The sequence below is a fragment of the Hemiscyllium ocellatum genome, chromosome 13, assembly GCF_020745735.1.
Source record: "Hemiscyllium ocellatum isolate sHemOce1 chromosome 13, sHemOce1.pat.X.cur, whole genome shotgun sequence".
Lineage (NCBI taxonomy): Eukaryota > Metazoa > Chordata > Chondrichthyes > Orectolobiformes > Hemiscylliidae > Hemiscyllium > Hemiscyllium ocellatum.
Window position 1 is genome coordinate 6,717,061 of NC_083413.1, and position 19,567 is coordinate 6,736,627.

Here is a 19,567-nt window from a genome sequence, read left to right on the forward strand (position 1 = left end):
ACAAGGACACCCAGGTCCCACAGCACACTCCCCTCTCACAACTTGCAGCCATTCAGGTAGTAATGTGCCTTCTTATTTTTGCTTCCTAAGTGAACAACCTTATATTTATACCAAATTATACTGCATCTGCCATTGATTTGCCCACTCACCCAACCTGTCCAGAGCATGCTGAAGGATCTCTGCATCCTCGTCACAGTTGACCACCCACCCCCAACCCAACTTGGTATCATCTCAAAGTTTGCAGATGTAACAGTTTGTTCCTTCATCCAAATCATTAATGTATATTATGAGTAGCTGGGGTCTCAGCACTGATCTCTGTGGCACCCAACTAGTTACTGCCAGCCAATTTGAAAAAGACCCATTAATTCCTACTCTTTGTTTCTCTCTGCCAACCAGTTTTCTATCTACCTCAAAATACTTCCCCAAACCACACATGCTTTAATCTTGTACAATATTCTCTTATGCGGGACTCTGTCAAATGCTTTCTGAAAGTCCAAATATACCACAATGACTGACTGGCTCCCCGTTGTCAACTCTACTAGTTACATCTTCATAGAATTCCAACAAATTTATTCAGCATGATATCCCCTGCATAAATCCATGCTGACTCTGTCTGATCTTGTCACTGTTTTTTTAAATGCTTCACTATAAAGTCTTTGATAAAGGATTTCAGAACTTTCCTCACTACTGAGGTTAGACTTACTGGTCTGTAGTTCCCTGGTTTTTTTCAACCTCCATTTTTGAATACTGGAGTAACATTAGCTACTTTCCAATTTGCAGGCACTGTACCAGAGTCTATAGAATCCTGGAGGGTGACCACCAATGTATCTATTATTTTTGGAACCACTTCCTTAAGTACTCTAGGATGTAGATTATCAGGCCCTGGGGATTCATCAGCCTTCAATCCCCTCAATTTTCCCATGTCTCAACTAATATTGAATCTTAGTTGCTGAGGTACTAAGTTCCAAAATTATTTCCATCAAATCTCCACCTTTCTCCCTTGCTTTCCTCTTTTAAGATGACTCTTAATATCTCTTTGACCATTTGACCTTTTGGAGATTTGACTTAATATTACCTTACATAGCCTGGTGTGTCATACTTTGTTTTATAATGCTCCTGTGTGGCATCTTGGGGCATATTAATACAGTAAAAGGTGCTACATAAATAAGTTGCTGATATTGCTTCCAGTTTCTTAGATCATCTTAATTGCTTAAGCATAATTTTGTAAAATTCTGATATTCTTCAATTCTATAATTTTTTAAAGGGGTTTTTATTCAAAACAACAAATGCTGATTAGAATCAAGGAATAAAAAGGAGAAAAATTTGCTTTTGGGGAATTTTTTTTTGCTTAGATTATTGAAGTTCTGTAAAGATCATCAGTGAGTTATTAAAGAAATATTGCATGGGCAAGGAACCAGAGGAGTATGGGTGTCCTTGGAACTAAACTTCAACATGAGTCATTGCTTGAGAAAAAATGTTGGAGAGCAGCAAGTCTATTTGCTAACTTCCTTAATGGAAAAGAAAATACCATACCTAACATGTAATGGTGAAAAGAGAATGAAAAATTGCACTGAAATATTGACACTCTGTCACAAAGTATTTGGTTGTATGTCTAAGCCTATAGTTCTCCATAGCTGTAATTTCCTGTGGATATCTGGAATCTTAGATCTTCCTCATTTGCCACACATATTTTCAACTGACATTCATTCTACACTTTGGCTGATATTTGATGCTATTTGCAAAGAATCCAAGCTAGGGAAAAATAACACCTGCACACTAACAATAAAGAAAATCCCTGGAATGTGAGAATCTACTTTAAACAGAAAAAATCTTGGAAGTACACAGCATGTTACATTAGAAGGTAAAATTGTGTTCCATGCTATATTTTTATTCACTCTTGGGACCTGGATATCACTTGCTGGATCAGCATTTATTGCCTGTCCCTAGTTTCCCTTGAGAAGGTGGTGGTGAGGTGCCTTTTAGAACCGCTGCAGTCAGTGTGCTGCAAGTAAACCCACAATGCCCTTAGGGAGGGAATTCCACGATTTTGACCCAGTGACACAGTGAGGGAACGGCGATATATTTCCAAATTAGGATGGTGAGTGCTTAGAGGGGATCTTTCAGTATGTGGTGTTCCCAAGAATCTGCTGTCATTGCCCTTCTAGTTGGAAGTAGTTGTGGGTTAGGAAGGTGCTGTCTAAGACTCCTTGGTGAATTTCTGCAGTGTGCACTGAGCACCAGTGGTGAAGGGAGTGGATGGTCATGGATGTGGTGCCAATCAAACAGGCTGCATTGTCCTGGGTGGTGTCAAACTTAAGTATTGTTGGAACTGCACTCAAACAGGCAAATGGGGAGAGTGTAGCTTTTAGATGATGGATAGGCCTTTTGTTTTTTGGGGAGGGGAGGCCTTCAGGAAGTGAGTTAATTGCTGCACCATTCTTAGTCTCTGACCTGCTTTTATAGCCTGCGCTTGTGTTTGCAGGGCGAGTCCAATTGAGTTTCTGATCAATGGTAACCCCCAGATATTTGATAGTGGGGGGATTCAGCTATAGTAACACCATCGAATGTCAAGGAGCAGTGGCTAGATTGTATCTTATTGAGTTGGTCATTGCCTTGCATTTGTGTAGTGCGCAAGTTGCTTGTCATTTGTCAGCCATGTATGGATATTGTCCAGATCTTGTTACATTTGAACATGGACTGCTTTGTTATCTGAGGAAACATGAATGATGCTGAACATTATACAATCATCGGCAAACATCCCCACTTCTGACCTTATGAGGGAGGAAAGGTCATTGATGAAGCAACAAAAATGGCTGGGCCGAGGACACTACCTTGAGGAACTCCTGCAGTAATGTCCTGGAGCTGAGATAAGTGACCTCTAACAACTACAACCGTCTTCTTTCATGTCAGTTATGACTCCAACCAGCATAGGGTTTGTCCCGATGCCCACCGATTCCAATTTTACTGCAGCTCCTTAATGCCACTTGGTCTAATGTAGATTTAATGTCAAGAGCTGTCAGTCCCACTTCACCTCTGAAATTCAGCTGTTGTCTGTTTTTGAACCAAGGCTGTAATGAGGTCAGGAGCTGAGTAGCCCTGGCAGAACCCAAACTAGGTAACAGTCAGCAGGTTATTGCTGAGCAGTTGCTTCTTGTTAGCACTGTTGATGACAACTTCCATCATTTTACTGATGATTGATAGTAGACGGATGGGACAGTAATTGACTCTGAGCAGGAGGTTTCCTTGCCCATATTTAATCTGAAGCTAAGAGATTTCATGGAATTCTGACTGAATCTTGAAAACTCCCAGGTCAACTGCCTTCTGACTATGGCACTGCTTCTGCTCGGTCTTTCCTTGCTGGTCAGACAGGAGGCTTTCAGGGATGGTGATGGTGGTGTCTTTGACATTGTGTATAAGGCATGAATCTGTCAGTATGACTGTCAGGTTGTTACTTGACAAGTTTATGAGACAGCTCACCCGATTCTGGCACTAGTTCTGAGATAATAGTAAGGAGTAGTTTACAGGGCTGTCAGGCCTGTTTCTACCATTGTCTTTTCTAGTACCTAAGTCAATGCCAGGTGGTCTGTTCTGTTTCATTTCATCTCAATGTTTCTTTTCACCCCCATAATTGTCATCAGTAGATTCTTAATTCCAGATTTTTAAAAACTGACTTCAAATTCCATCACTTGCCATGTGGCAATCAAACCCAGGTCTTCAGGACATTAGCTGAGTTTCTGGATTAATATTCTGGCGATAATACCACAAGGCCATTCCTGTCTACAGGAATAATGCCAGAAGACTGGAGGATACTTAATGTCCCCTTGTTCAAGAAGGGGAGTAAAGACAACCATGGTAATTATAGACCAGTGAGTCTTACTTCTATTGTGGGTAAAGTGTTGGAAAAGGTTATAAGACAGAGGATTTATTATCATCTAGAGAGGAATAAGTTCATTAGGGACAGACAACATGGTTTTGTGAAGGGTAGACCTTCCCCTCTCTGAGGATGGCCCTGCCGTGTTTTCACCATCCCTCCAGATCTCCCCCTCTCTGAGGATGAATGATCAGTCGTCAGCAGAGGCCTCACCTTCATCCCCCTACGCTCCCAGATTAACGAGTTCAACACACGGCGAGACATTGAACAATTCTTCCGCCGCATTCGCCTCCGCACCTACTTCTTCAACCAGGATTCTTGCCCACCCTCTGACGACCCCTTCTCCCGCCTCCATCACACCCAATCCACCTGGACACCCCGTGCTGGCCTCTTATCCACCCTCGATCTCTTCATAACCAACTACCATCGCGACATTGACCACCTCAACCTGTCCATCCCTCTCACCCACTCCAACCTCTCACCCTCGCAACGTGCAGCCCTCCACTCCCTCCCCTCCAACCCCAACCTCACTATCAAACTGGCAGACAAGGGAGGCGCGGTTGTAGTTTGGTGCACCGACCTTTACACCGCTGAGGCTAAACGCCAGCTCACGGACACCTCCTCCTACTGCCCCCTTGACCATGACTCCACCTCCCACCACCAAACCATCATCTTCCAGACCATTCATAACCTCATCATCTCAGGGGATCTCCCATCCACCACCTCCAACCTCATAGTCCCACAACCCCGCACCGCCCGTTTCTACCTCCTGCCCAAAATCCACAAACCTGCCTGCCCCGGCCGACCCATTGTCTCAGCCTGCTCCTGCCCCACCGAACTCATCTCTGCATACCTCAACACGGTCCTGTCCCCCTTAGTCCAAGAACTCCCCACCTACGTCCGGGACACCACCCACGCCCTCCACCTCCTCCATGATTTTCGCTTCTCGGTCCCCAACGCCTTATCTTCACCATGGATATCCAGTCCCTGTACACCTCCATCCCCCATCACAAAGGACTCAAAGCCCTTCGCTTCTTCCTTTCCCGCCGTACCAACCAGTACCCTTCCACTGACACCCTCCTTCGACTGACTGAACTGGTCCTCACCCTGAACAACTTCTCTTGCATGGGCCCAAGCTATGCCTGCCTCTTTGTAGGATATGTGGAACAGTCCATCTTCCGCAACTACACTGGCACCACCCCCCCACCTTTTCCTCCGCTACATCGATGACTGTATCGGCGCTGCCTCGTGCTCCATGAGGAGGTTGAACAGTTCATCCACTTTACCAACACCTTCCACCCCGACCTCAAATTTACCTGGATCGTCTCAGACTCCTCCCTCCCCTTCCTAGACTTTTCCATTTCTATCTTGGGCGACCGAATCAACACGGACATTGACTATAAACCGACCAACTCCCACAGCTACCTAGGCTACACCTCCTCCCACCCTGCCCCCTGTAAAAACGCCATCCCATATTCCCAATTCCTTCGTCTCCGCCGCATCTGCTCCCAGGAGGATCAGTTCCAATACCGAACAACCCAGATGGCCTCCTTCTTCAAAGACCGCAATTTCCCCCCAGACGTGATCGACGATGCCCTTCACCGCATCTCCTCCACTTCCCGCTCCTCCACCCTTGAGCCCCGCCCCTCCAATCGCCACCAGGACAGAACCCCACTGGTTCTCACCTACCACCCCACCAACCTCCGTATACATCGTATCATCCGGCGTCATTTCCACCACCTCCAAACGGACCCCACTACCAGAGATATATTTCCCTCCCCTCCCCTATCAGTGTTCTGAAAAGACCACTCCCTCCGTGACTCCCTCGTCAGGTCCACGCCCCCCCACCAACCCAACCTCCACTCCCAGCAACCGCAAGAAATGCAAAACTTGCGCCCACACCTCCCCTCTTACTTCCCTCCAAGACCCCAAGGTATCCTTCCATATCCACCAAAAATTCACCTGCACCTCCACACACATCATTTACTGCATCCACTGCACCCGATGTGGCCTCCTCTATATTGGGGAGACAGGCCGCCTACTTGCGGAACGTTTCAGAGAACACCTCTGGGACACCCGGACCAACCAACCCAATCACCCTGTGGCTCAACACTTCAACTGCCCCTCCCACTCCACCAAGGACATGCAGGACTTTGGACTCCTCCATCGCCAGACCATAGCAACACAACGGCTGGAGGAAGAGTGCCTCATCTTCCGCCTAGGAACCCTCCAACCACAATGGATGAATTCAGATTTCTCCAGTTTCCTCATTTCCCCTACCCCCACCTTGTCTCAGTCAAATCCCTTGAACTCAGCACTGCCTTCCTAACTTGCAATCTTCTTCCTGACCTCTCTGCCCCCACCCCCACTCTGGCCTATCACCCTCACCTTAACCTCCTTCCACCTATCGCATTTCCAACGCCCCTCCCCCAAGTCCCTCCTCCCTACCTTTTATCTTAGCCTGCTGGACACACTTTCCTCATTCCTGAAGAAGGGCTCATGCCCGAAACGTCGATTCTCCTGCTCGTCGGATGCTGCCTGACCTGCTGCGCTTTTCCAGCAACACATTTTCAGCTCTGATCTCCAGCATCTGCAGTCCTCACTTTCTCCTAGAAGGGTAGGTCGTGTCTCACAAACCTTATTGAGTTCTTTTAGAAGGTGTTTAAACAGATGGATGAGGATAAAGCAGTTGACATGGTATATATGGATTTTAGTAAGGCGTTTTGATAAGGTTCTCCACAGTAGGCTATTGCACTAAATACGGAGGCATGGGATTGAGCGAGATTTAGCGGTTTGGATCAGAAATTGGCTAGCTGAAAGAAAACAGAGGGTGGTGGTTGATGGGAAATGTTCATCCTGGAGTTCAGTTACTAGTGGTGTACTGCAAGGATCTGTTTTGGGACCACTGCTGTTTGTCATTTTTACAAATGACCAAGATGAGGGCATAGAGGATGGATTAGTAAATTTGCAGATGACACTAAAGTCGGTGGAGAAGTGGACAGTTTGGAAGAATGTTACAGGTTGCAGGGGGACTTGGAGAAATTGCAGAATTGGGCTGACAGGTGGCAAATGGAAATCAATGCAGCTAAATGTGAGGTGACGCATTTTGGGAAGAATGACAAGAAGGCAGAGTACTGGGTCAATGGAAAGATCCTCGGTAGTGTAGTTGAGCAGAGAGATCTGTGTCCATTAACATAGATCCCTGAAAGTTGCCATCCAGGTTGATAGTGTTAAGGAGACTTACGGTGTGTTGGCTTTTATTGGTAGAGGGATTGAGTTTCGGAGCCACAAGGTCATGCTGCAGCTGTACAAAACTCTGGTGCAGCCGCACTTGGAGTATTGTGTACAGATCTGGTCACCGTGTTATGGGAAGGATGTGGAAGCTTTGGAAAGGGTTCAGAGGAGATTTACTAAGATGTTGCCTGGTGTGGAGGGAAGGTCTTATGGAGAAAGGCTGAGGGACTTGAGGCTGTTTTCGTTAGAGAGAAGAAGAATTGAGAGGTGATTTAATTGAGACATATAAGATAATCAGAGGTTTAGATAGGATGGACAGTGTGAGCCTTTTTCCTTGGAAGATGATGGCTGGCACGAGGGGACATAGCTTTAAGTTGAGGGGTGACAGATATAGGATTTATGTCAGAGCTAGTTTCTGTACTAACAGAGTAATAGTGTTGTGGAACGCACTGCCTGCAACAGTAGTAGACTCGCCAACTTTAAGTGCATTTAAATGGTCATTGGATAAACATATGGATAAAAATGGAATAGTGTAGGTTAGATGGGCTTCAGATTGATGTTGCACCGACCTGTGCAACCAAAGGCCGAAGGGCCTGTACGCTCTGTAATATTCTATGTTCTATCAGCTCCCCTAGGTGTGATATTAAACTATCTTCCTGATTAAATGACATCCCAAAGCTTGAACTCTTTGCTTTATGATGATTATCATTCATTCTACTTTATACTTCCAGAACTTTCTAGTTTTGTATGACCCAGAACCACTTTGTGCAGAGAGTACATTCAAAATAAAGTACATTCAAATATACTTTGACACACTTATACAATGCTACTTTGGCTCTAGGAATATGTCACTTATACATGGTTTTGGAGCACTGGTGCCTTTTTGCTGTGATCTGTACCACAGTTCCTGGCTGAATCAGATGGTGACATTTGTTTTCTAAACTCTGACCTCAGCTCTTTGAACTCATGCAAACTGGATAGAATAGCAAAGACAGAAATGACTGGAAATACTCAACAGACTAGGCAGCATCTGTGTGGTGAAACTGAAGCTGGCCATCGATATTTCAGACCTAAGACCTTGCTACAAGAATGGAAGCCAGATTGTTTTATATTAGGCAGTGTTACCAAAGGCAGGAGGATAGTGCTTGTCATGACCCCAGTGTAAAAGTATTTACCAAGAATGACAACCACTAGTACACTGAGTGGGTAAATTTTCCACTTCAACTCTGCTGACAAGTAGGTGCTGAATAAATGCCTGATAATTGTTCAGAGGGAGAGAAGATTAGTGGGAAAACACTGCAGGCCACTTTTGCATACCTCCTAGCTGATCAAAAGCGGCTTTGGCAGAGAACAGGAACAGGCCTCCTGCCCACTCTTTTGGCTTGGAATGGTACATGGTGTGGAAGAACCTATAAAGGGAGAAAATTAAATGTTTTAAAATGTAAAGGGAAGGGGAAGAAAGAAAATGAAAGCAAATGCCATGCATGCGTTTTGAGGCTCATAGTGTGGTTATGGTCAGCAGTGAGGGAGGGAAGGATAGCCCTTTCGTGAAGATTTAATACACTTCCAGTTAAAACAAATTGGGGAAGCATGGTGGTTCAGTTGTTAGTATTGCTGTCTCAGAGCCAAGGACCCATGTTCAATTCCAGCATCAGGCAACTGACTCCCACAGTTTAAAGATATGCAGATTAGGTGGATTGGCCATGTTAAATTGCCCAGAGTCCAGGGATGTGCAGGTTAGGTGGATTAACCTGGGAAATGCAGGATTACCTGGCTACGGTAGAGTATAGATGGATGGGATGCTGTGGACCTGATGGGCTGAATAGCCTGCTTCCACACTGTAGGGATTCTATGATTCTATAGAAATTGTTTTTGCTCAAATAGTTTCAGTAGCTGTGTTCCTCATGCCCAGACAGAGCAAGAGATTGGCAACTAAGTTCCACCACCATCTTATTAAGCTCAGGAACCAAATGAACACTGGTCTGTGCTACACAGTGCACTTAAGCATAGCCTGGGGCTGGTGGGAAAAGAATTGGATTGTCACACGCTCTTACATCAAGATCACTGTCAAGGTGAGAAAATTACTGAAATTAGATGACACCCATAGCAAATGTTCCCCACAAACTCATTCCTAGAGCAATTTTTCTTAGTGGAACAAAGAAGCTTAAAGTATGATCTGAAAAGATTTTCAAAATGATGAAATATTTTAAAGGATAAATGAGAATTTTTCTCCACATTGATGGATCAGAAACAAGAGATACAAAATATGGATGATCACAAGAAAACCAACAAGAGGAATTAGAAGAATATTGGCAGATATGGGATCATTAAAATGCGGAGATCAAGTTGTAATTGAGACAAACTACAACATAACTGAAAGGGATATTTGAAAAGGAAGACAATAAGTAGTTACGGGAAAGAGCAGGCTTTTGGGATTATCATAAATAGTTTTGGCTGAAAGGCTAGACCGGCACTGACTTGCAGCCAAATGGCTTCATCGTTTTCTATCATCCTCGAGCCACTATTGCCTGTGCCTTTACTCCAGACATTGAGCCCCCTGGAAAACTCATCAGCTAAATAACACAATTCCTTCAAACACCAAAATGGGAGGTGTAGTGGACAGCGAAGAAGTTACCTCAGATTACAAACTTGGTCAGATGGGCCAATGAGCTGAGGAGTGGCAGATGGAGTTTGGATAAATACGAGGTGCTGCATTTTGGGAAAGCAAATCTTAGCGGGACTTAAACATTTAATGGTAAGGTCCTAGGGAGTGTTGCTGAACAAAGACCTTGGAGTGCAGGTTAATAGCTCCTTGAAAGGGTATCACAGGTAGATAGGATAGTGAAGGAGGTGTTTGGTATGTTTTCTTTTATTGAACAGACTATTGAGTACAGGAGTTGGGAGGTCATGTTGAGGCTGTACAGGACATTGGTTAGGCCACTTTTGGAATATTGCATGCAATTCTGGTCTCCTTCCAGTTGGAAGAATGTTGTGAAACTTGAAAGGGTTCAGAAAAGATTTACAAGGATGTTGCCAGGGTTGGATGATTTGAGCTATAGGGAGAGGCTGAATAGGCTGGGGCTGTTTTCCCTGGAGCATCAGAGGCTGAGGGGTGATCTTATAGGAATTTATAAAATCAGAGGGGCATGCATAGGATAAGTAGACAAAGTCTCTTCACTAGGGTGGAGGAGTCCAGAACTAGAGGGCATAGGTTTAGGGTGAGAGGGGAAAAATATACAACAGACCCAAGGGGCAACATTATCACACAGAGGATAGTATGTGTCTGGAATGAGCTGCCAGAGGAAGTGGCGGAAGCTGGTACAATTGCAACATTTAAAAGGCATCTGGATGGGTATTTGAATAGAAAGGGTTTGGAGGGATATGGGCCAGGTGCTGGCAGGTGGGACTGGATTGGGTTGGGATATCTGGTCGGCATGACCGAAGGGTCTGTTTCTGTGCTGTACATCTCTATGACTCTATGTTAACAGATAGATGATTGCTAATATACAATTAAAAAATGTTAGATATATTTTATTTGCTGTAATATTATAATGGTTTCTTAACTGAATTTGGCTTAGCCACATTCTACTATGTCCAGTTCCATTAAATATATTCATTTTTGAGTAATTTAAAAGCATGTTTTGCAATAGAATATATGCTTGTATTCATGTCAGTCCCAATTCATACCGTGATTTTCCAAGTGCATTTACTGTTGGGTGGGTAAAGTCGAGGGAATCCCTCACTTCCGATGAAACCTGACTGTCCACTTCGTATTCCTCCACATTTAAAGTTCCTGGAAAGGCAACAAAAGACATCAATTTGCAAATAACTGAATTTTATGCTTTATTTATGCTGTTTTTCAGAAGATATAAGCCTCAGAATGATGCTATGTACTACCACTATGAATCCGACACACCCCTATCACATTCCTCTATTTGCTATTAAACTAAGCAAGGAATTTGCTGCAAATCATGATGCACTCGATGGTATCAGACACCATTATATTCCACCTTGACCTCCTTGCAGACATTACAAGCTAGTAATCTAAATGCCAGGGTTCTGTTAACATCAAAAACAATTCGACCTTTTTGATAAATAAAGCAATGTTGGACATCTGACAAACAAAACAGAAATTGTTAGAGTAAAGAAACTCAACAGCTTTGGCAGGATCTGTGGAGAGAAGAGAGTGTTAATGCTTCTACTCCAGTGATCCTTATGCTGATCAGCACAAATATCATCTTTCTCTCGCTGTTTTTGGTTCTGAAGAAGGCTGAACGGCCTCAAAATAATAATTGCTTTCTCTTCATAGATGTTGCCAGACCTGCTGAGTTTCTCCAGCATTTTCTGTATCTGTTTCAGATTTTTTGCAGGAGCTCAGTTAAGCTCAAGAAGTAATTAGATTTTTTGATATCTATTATCTGAAGTGTATTCCAAGTCTGTCTTAAAGCCAAGTCACCATTACCTGTTAGTATTTCTTTTACAATATAGTTTTCAAATTTGCATGAGGTTTCCTTGGTCTAGCAAATCAGCAACATCACTCTCAGCATACTTCACATCTTACATATAATTCATTATCGTGACATAGTTATACCAAGTCTGCATAAAAATATACTTCACTTCATTAACAGAACTTTTTTTTTTGCCCTGGACATATTACATTGCATTAAGGCAGCAGATACCTGCAAGTGTAGCGTTGTGGATCTACCTATGGCACATGGACTGCAGAGGTTCAAGATGTTAGATCTTAATTTTCTCAAGGGAACTAAGGATGGGCAATAAAAGCTGGCTCTGCCAGCAATGCCTACATCCTATACATGTATTAAAACAACAGGCAGTATAAGCAAGTTATATGTCTGATTTTATACATTCATTACAGTATGTCACAAAATCAAATGTTTTCAGCGTTCTCTCCCAATACTGTTGCACTCCCAGTATTCAGGTGTTTGGATACGGAGCGAGCAGTGGGTGCCACCTGGCTCTGGTAAGTCGCTCTCTCAAACTTTCTTTAATTCTCACGTACAATTCCTGAATCTTGTTTTTGTATGCTTGCTTACCTCTACCCCATAACAACAATCTATGGTGTCAGCAAGTAAAACTCCCAGGAGGCAAGTAAAGTCCAGGAACTGAGAGTCCAGTATGAGGGAACAGGGGATGAGTTGAAGCCACATTGCATTAATCGCGTCTTTAAAACAAACAATCATCAAGTTTCACTGAGAACTGAGACCACCAACCGTTTGGAGGCACCGACGTTAAACCAATCCTGTGACAAATTTCTTAAAACCGAGATGACAGAGAAATGTCGACGATGTGAAACATAGTTAAGATAATGACTATTTTTCGAAAAAACAAACTTCATTTCCAGTACAAATATAGATCGGGCGACTCCAGACATTTACCAAACAACAAAAATCACCGGGGTTGGGCTAAAGGTTTACGAACTTTTTGTTGTTGCTGAAAAAACTTCTTTACCTTTTTCCTGGCGGGACCTGACATAAGACGAGAGTGGCGCACAACAGCCCGAGGTAAGGGAAGGCGGCGGGTTTCATGGTGATCACTGTGGACCGGGGAGAGAGAGAGAGATGGCAGGGGTAGGGGGGGTGGTCTTGGTGCTTCCTCTTGCCCCTCTCCTCTTGCGCCTTTCCTGAACGAATCAAGCAGCTCGCCGGCTCCAAAGTAAACTGCGTCTCTTCAGAGAAGGAGACTGTGTCTTCTCCTTTGCCCTAAAAAAGTCCTCACTCAAATTTTGAAAACACACACAGGTTCAATTGGGTCGGCCTTAAATAAGGATCTCCCACTTTTAAAATAAAACTCTACATCGAAATTTCAGAGGGAAAATCTCAAGGATGTACTCTGATTCACAATGGAAAAGAAAAGCTCCTTACTCAATAGAGGAGGGCGAGAGATTAACCAAACCAGGGACTTTTATACCGTCTGTTGACTTTGACTTGCTAAGTTCCGTGTTTTTCCATTTCCCTTTTAGAGACAGCCCTGTGTACACTGAAGGTCACTTTGGCTCACACCCAAACTGAAACGGGAATCGGGGCGGAGTAGTCCCTTCAATCCCCTTAGGGGTTTCTGCAGAACTGGCGAAAATTAATCGAGGATATTTATAAAGGCGCCGTGCTGACTGAAATGGACAACTGTAATAACATTTTCTTCCTTCCAAAAAAACTTAGTAGTATCCCTTTCAAGATCGATCATGCTTTGAGCCCATTATAAAAGACTTAGCAGCAGAGCACTTGCACAACGGTGCAGGATTGGATAAAGATAATATATATTTACATTGGAATATTTCAACGATGTATCTAATAGAATTGATAAGAGAGAACCATTAGATGTGGTTTACTTTGGCATTAGATAAGGTCCCATTTAAGATATCAGTGTGTAAAATTAAAGTGCATGGGATTGGAGGTGGTGTACTGACATAGAAAACTGGGTGGCAGACACTAAACAAAGAGTAGGAATAAACGGGTCTATTTCTGAAAGGCGTGGAGGGACGAGTGTGTTACTGCACAGATCAGTACTTGGACCGCAGCTATTTATAATACATTCTGTTGATTTAGACGAGGGAACTAAATATAATGGGATTAGAATATTTAGGTCGTTGGTGATTGGTGTTGAAAGTGTGGCGCTGGAAAAGCAGACTCGATGTTTTTGATTGGTGCAGACTCAAAGAACAAAGACAATTACAGCACATGAGCACACCCTTCGGCCCTCCAAGCCTATCAAGATTAGAGTGGTGCTGGAAATGCACAGCAAGTCAGGCAGCGTCCGAGGAGCAGGAAAATCGATGTTTCAGGCAGGAACAAAGGGCTCCTGTCTGACCTGCTGTGCATTTTCAGCACCACTCCAATCTTGGCTCTAATCTCCAGCATCTGCAGTACCCACTTTCACCCTCCAAGCCTGTGCCAATCCAGATCCTCTATCAAAACCTGCCACCTATTTTCTAAGGATCTGTATCCCCATGCTTCCTGGCCATTCATGTATCTGTCTGGATACATCTTAAATGATACTATTGTGCCTGCCTCTACCACGTTCCAGGCAACCACACTCTCTCAGTAAAGAACTTTCCATACATAGCTCCCTCAAACATTTCCCCTCTCACCTTGAACTCATGACCCTGAGTAATCGAAAAACATGCCGTATACCATCTTGACCACTCTATCAACCTGCATTGCCACCTTCAGGTTACAATGGACTTGAACACCCAGATCTCTCTGTACATCAATTCCATTTACCGTATGGTTTGTTCTTGAATTAGATCTTCCAAAGGACATCACCTTGCATTTGCCTGGATTGAACTCCATCTGCCATTTCTCTGCCCAACTTTCCAATCCCCAATTACAGTCCCCTTCACTATCTGCTACTCCACCAATCTATGACTCTTTACTTAGAGTCATAGAGATGTACATCATGGAAACAGACCTTTCTGTCCAACCTGTCCATGCCGACCAGATATCCCAACCCAATCTAGTCCCACCTGCCAGTACCCGGCCCATATCCCTCCAAACAATTTGGTAGCAACAGATTACTGCACAGCCATGATCATATTGAATGGTTTGAGGGGCTGAATGGTCTACCCTTGCTCCTATTTTCTACGTTTCTGTGATTCTGCCTCTTTTTGTGGCTATCAGTCTGTATCCCACATAGTCATAGAGTCATAGAAATGTACAACATGGAAACAGACCCTTCGGTCCAATCCGTCCATGCCGACCAGATATCCCAACCCAATCTAGTCCCACCTACCAGCATCCGGCCCATATCCCTCCAACGCCTTCCTATTCATATACCCATCGAAATGCCTCTTAAATGTTGCAATTGTACCAGCCTCCACCACTTCCTCTGGCAGTTCATTCTAGACACATACCACCCTCTGTTTGGAAAAAGTTGCCCCTTAGGTCTCTTTTATATCTTTCCCCTCTCACCCTAAACCTATGCCCTCTAGTTCTGGACTCCCCGACCCCAGGGAAAAGACTTTGTCTATTTAACCTATCCATGCCCCTCATAATTTTGTAAACCTCTATAAGGTCACCCCTCAGCCTCCGCGCTCCAGAGAAAACACGCCCAGCCTGTTCAGCCGCTCTTTATAGCTCAAGTCCTCCAACCCTGGCAACATCCTTGTAAAGCTTTTCTGAATCCTTTCAAGTTTCACAACATATTTCTGATAAGGAGACCAGAATTGCACGCAATATTCCACAAGCATCCACTCCCTCCACCACCAACAACGAGTAGCAGCAGTGTGCACTATCTCCAAGATGCACAGCAGATATTCACCAAAGATCCTGAAACAGCACATTCCAAACCCATGATCATTTCTAAGGACAACAGCAGCAGATACATGGGAACACCATTCCCTACAAGTTTCCTTCCAGAACACTCACCATCCTAACTTGGAACCAAATCTCCATTCCTTCATTGTCACTCAGTCAAAATCCCGGAATTGCCTTTCTAAAATTATTGTAGGTCAACCTACAGTTCGTGATTTGTGGTGATTTAAGAAGGCAGCTCACTTTCTCATGGGCAGCTAGGACATGCAATAAATGTTGGAGAAAGTGATGAAGGGCTTATGCCCGAAACATCAATTCTCCTGTTCCTCTGCCTGACCGGCTGTGCTTTTCCAGCACCACAACTTGCAATAAGTGTTGGCCAGTCAACAACACTCTCATCCCACAAGATTAAAAACACTTAAACATGGAGTCTGTATTTGTGATTGCAATTGGCTCTAATAAAGCAGAATTTGTTTCAGACGAAAGGAAATATTTAATAAATGTGCAAGGCAAATTGATATCTGCTTTAACAAAATTCTGAAAGGTAATAGAAATGTTTCAAAGTCCCATATGTATATATATTACAATAAAAGGGATCAAAATATTTGTCACATCTAGTGAATTTAGTGGTTCCCAATTATAATCATGAGCGAGATGAGGGAAGCCTGTACAATCTTTCAAAAAGCAATTGTTCGAGGAAGATTCTTTTGAGTGGTGCATCAATGAAAACAATATCAAATGTTTTATGCAAAATCGGAAAGTATCAGAAAATGTAAATATAAAGCATAAAATAGAGAAATTCTGTTTAGATCAGAATGGCCAGACTCCTTCCTAAAGCAGGATCTCGATGATAAAATGAATAGGGTTATCTGATTGGCCTTATCCTATGAGAACACAGGAACAGGGGTAGGCCTTTCAGTCCTTTGAGCTGCTCTACCATTCAATATAATCAATCTAGTCCCCCGTTCCTACGTTCTTTCCGTACACTTTGATGTCTTAAACCCGAAGAATCTGAACGAGATCTATCTCCTTTCATTCCTATCGGTGAGGAACAGTGGAGAAATTTAAGTTCAATATCTATTTTGTGTGTTCAGAAGGAGGGACATGGCTTTAGTTTGTTTTAAAAGTTATTTTTGTGCGCTTAGCGCCTATAAGTATAAAACCTGTTTGAGTACATGTTTTCCAACCCTTGAAATGAAGAGATGAATCTTGCTAATTTAGTGGATTAGAAACAAAGGTAGAAAATACTGTGGTGTTGCGAACAAGAGGGGTCCAAGAATACACAGACTTTTTTTAAATCGAGCAGTATTCAGGCAATCACAGAGTGTGTGTGAGTGTGACAGAGAGTGGAGGCAGGAGGGATAAATTCTCTAGTTAGAAATCCTGTAATATTTCTGGAGACTGAGCTTAGAAAACACATGTTTGCTCTGAGGTTTAGGTACTATTGAGTCTGTTTGAAGTATCTCAAAGGAAGGAAACCAATTGCAGCTGTGCCAGCTTGCACAAAGATCCTTAATGTGGAGATAGTGTTTGAACATAGGGGTTTGGTTTTTGCAAGGGTTTTGCCAGGATGAAAGGAACATTATGAGTTAGAACTATTTTCTTCTGTTTGTAGTGAAACGTTTCCAACTTTTTTTGTCTAGTGTAATATCGCTGATGTGTTTTTGTTGTCTAATAAACATTTTATTCTTTCTGTTCAAAGTACATTGGCACAATGTTGTGAATTTGTCCAAGTAAAGTTACTGCAAAAGTTAGGGTTAATCAAGGCATACTTCACTCTGGGATCTGATTTATCCAGTTTTGATATCCATTGGAATTCTATCCCTTTCATTCTTATTTAACTTGAGATATTAGTATGAAATGAAAATGTTAAGCTGTTCTCTTACTTGGTTCTTCTATTATTTTCTAATGTTATTGCCGTTTCTTATTTTAGTTCCTCAAATTTCCAATCCCCCAGATCATGAACAGTGACACAAGACCACCCTGGTGTAATAAGGTGAAAGTGAGGACTGCAGATGCTGGAGATCAGAGTCAAGATTAGATTAGGAATGAGCCCTTCCTGATGAAGGGCTTTGGCCCGAAACGTCGATTTTCCTGTTCCTCGGATGCTGCCTGACCTGCTGTGCTTTTCCAGCACCACTCTAATCTTCACCCTTGTAATAAATTTGGAGTAATAAGGTCCAAGACACTTTAGAGATGGTTGGAAGCATGAATAGGTGTATATTAATTTTGATTTATATTTGCAGAATTTTGTTACACACTCTGGATAAAGACAAAACATCTTCCCAGTCCAGCAATAAAACTGTTATGGCCACAAGGTATTTTACATGTATTTTGATCAATTTACCTAAATTACAGTGCTTCAGCTGTACTTTATTGGCTCTGAAATGTTTTGAAGGCCTTGAGGATATTGTAAATTTTTAAATTATTCATTCATGAAATTTAGGGTTTGCCAGCAACATATATTGCCCATCGTTAACTGCCCTTGATAAGGCATTCACACTGTATACTGTAGTTAGGCAGGGAATTTCAGAATTTTATTCAGTGACAGTGAAAGAACTACAGTATATTTCTATGTCATAGCAGGTCAGGCAGCATCCATGGAGAGAAAGCAAGCCAACATTTCAAGTCTAGATGACTCTTCATCAGAGTTGATGTGAAGTGTGGAGAGAGTACTGGGGTGGAAAGAAGTATATGTATTTTTTTTGTGTAGCTTCACCAGATTGGCTTCTTATTTTTTGCCTGCCTTTTTGTTTCTCCTAATATTCTCCCCTGCACTTCTCATTGAACCAGGGTTAAGAGATATGGAGGCTCAAGATTATATATGGAGGCTCATGATAAACTGCAATTCAGTTCCTGCACTTCATGGATTCCCAGTTTTGAGCTGTTAGATGTATTCTGAATGTATCTGATTTAACAGATGGTAGTGTTACAAATATGATGGAGTATGCCCTTTACATCCACAAGGACAGTGCGATGGTCACTCCCTTCAATACTCTCATCAGGTGCATCAGCAACAAATAGATTAGTGAGGATGAGGTCAAATCAATGTGCCATCATGTTAGTTACTTCACCACCCTATTGCAAGGCAAATCTGGTAACTGTGCCGTTCAGAACTTAGTTGGCCCAGACAGTTATCTTGCTACTGAGCCAAACTTGCTGACAGAGATTAAATTACCTCTTCAGGCTACATTCTGTGCCCTTGCTATCCTCAGTACTTAGAATCACAGAGATCTGCAGCATAAAAAAAGGCCCTTTGGCCTAACGAGTCTGTGCCAGTCAAAATCAAGGTATTTTTTTCCTGGGTAGGGAAGTCCAAACCAGAGGGTCCAAACCATAGATTCAAGGTAAGAGGGAAAAGATTTAAAAGGCACCTGAGGGGCAACCTTTTCACATAGAGGGTGGTGCAAGTATGGAATGAGCTACCCAGAGGAATAATTGTATCTGCTGGGTGTAATTACAACCTTTAAAAGGCATCTGGATGGGTACACGAATAAGAAGGATTTAGAGGGATATGGGTCGAGTGTGGTGCTTGAAAAGCACAGTAGGTCAGGCAGCATCTGAGGGACAGGAGAATCAACATTTCGGGCATAAGCCCTTCATCAGGAATTCCCAAAATGTCGATTCTCCTGCTCCTCAGATGCTGCCTGACCTGCTGTGCTTTTCCAGCAACACACTCTTGACTCTGATCTCCAGCATCTGCAGTCTTCACTTTCTCCTTAAAGGGATATGGGCTAAATGCTGGCAAATGCAACTAGATTAGTTTAGGATATCTGGTCTGTGCGGACGAGTTGGACTGAAGGGTCTATTTCTATGCTGTATAACTCTATGACCCTATAACTGTCTAATCCCATTTTCCAACTTTGCATGTCTTGCATGTGTGTATCTAAATACGTCTTGAATGTTATGATGGTTTCTGCCTCTACCACCCCTACATGCAGCAAGGTCCACATTCCCACTATCTCCTGGGTGAAAAGGTTTTTCCTATCTCTTCTAAACCTCCTACCCGTCACCTAAATCTCTTGACCCTTCCAACAAGGGGATCAGTTTTTTTTCCTATCTATCTATACACTTCATAATTTTATACATCATAATCATGTCATCCCACCCCCCCTCAGTCTCCTCTGCTCTAAGGAAAATTCCCCACTTCTGTCCAATCTCTTATTATAATTGAAAATCCCCAGCCCAAAGTCAA

General features: G+C 43.1%; 1 protein-coding gene across 2 annotated transcripts in view; it reads right to left on the bottom strand.

Moving 5' to 3' along the window:
* pcolce2b (procollagen C-endopeptidase enhancer 2b) overlaps window positions 1-13,091 on the bottom strand; it is a 54,386-nt gene extending 41,295 nt beyond the window's left edge. For both annotated transcript variants that reach the window (XM_060834518.1, XM_060834516.1), the window contains exons 1-2: window positions 12,575-13,091; window positions 10,793-10,898 (exon numbers count right to left, since the gene is read on the bottom strand). In XM_060834518.1, the coding sequence (XP_060690501.1) occupies window positions 10,793-10,898; window positions 12,575-12,651 (183 nt within the window). In that variant the 5' untranslated portion in view covers window positions 12,652-13,091. The remainder of the gene's footprint in view (window positions 1-10,792; window positions 10,899-12,574) is intronic.
* Window positions 13,092-19,567: the final 6,476 nt, after the last annotated feature.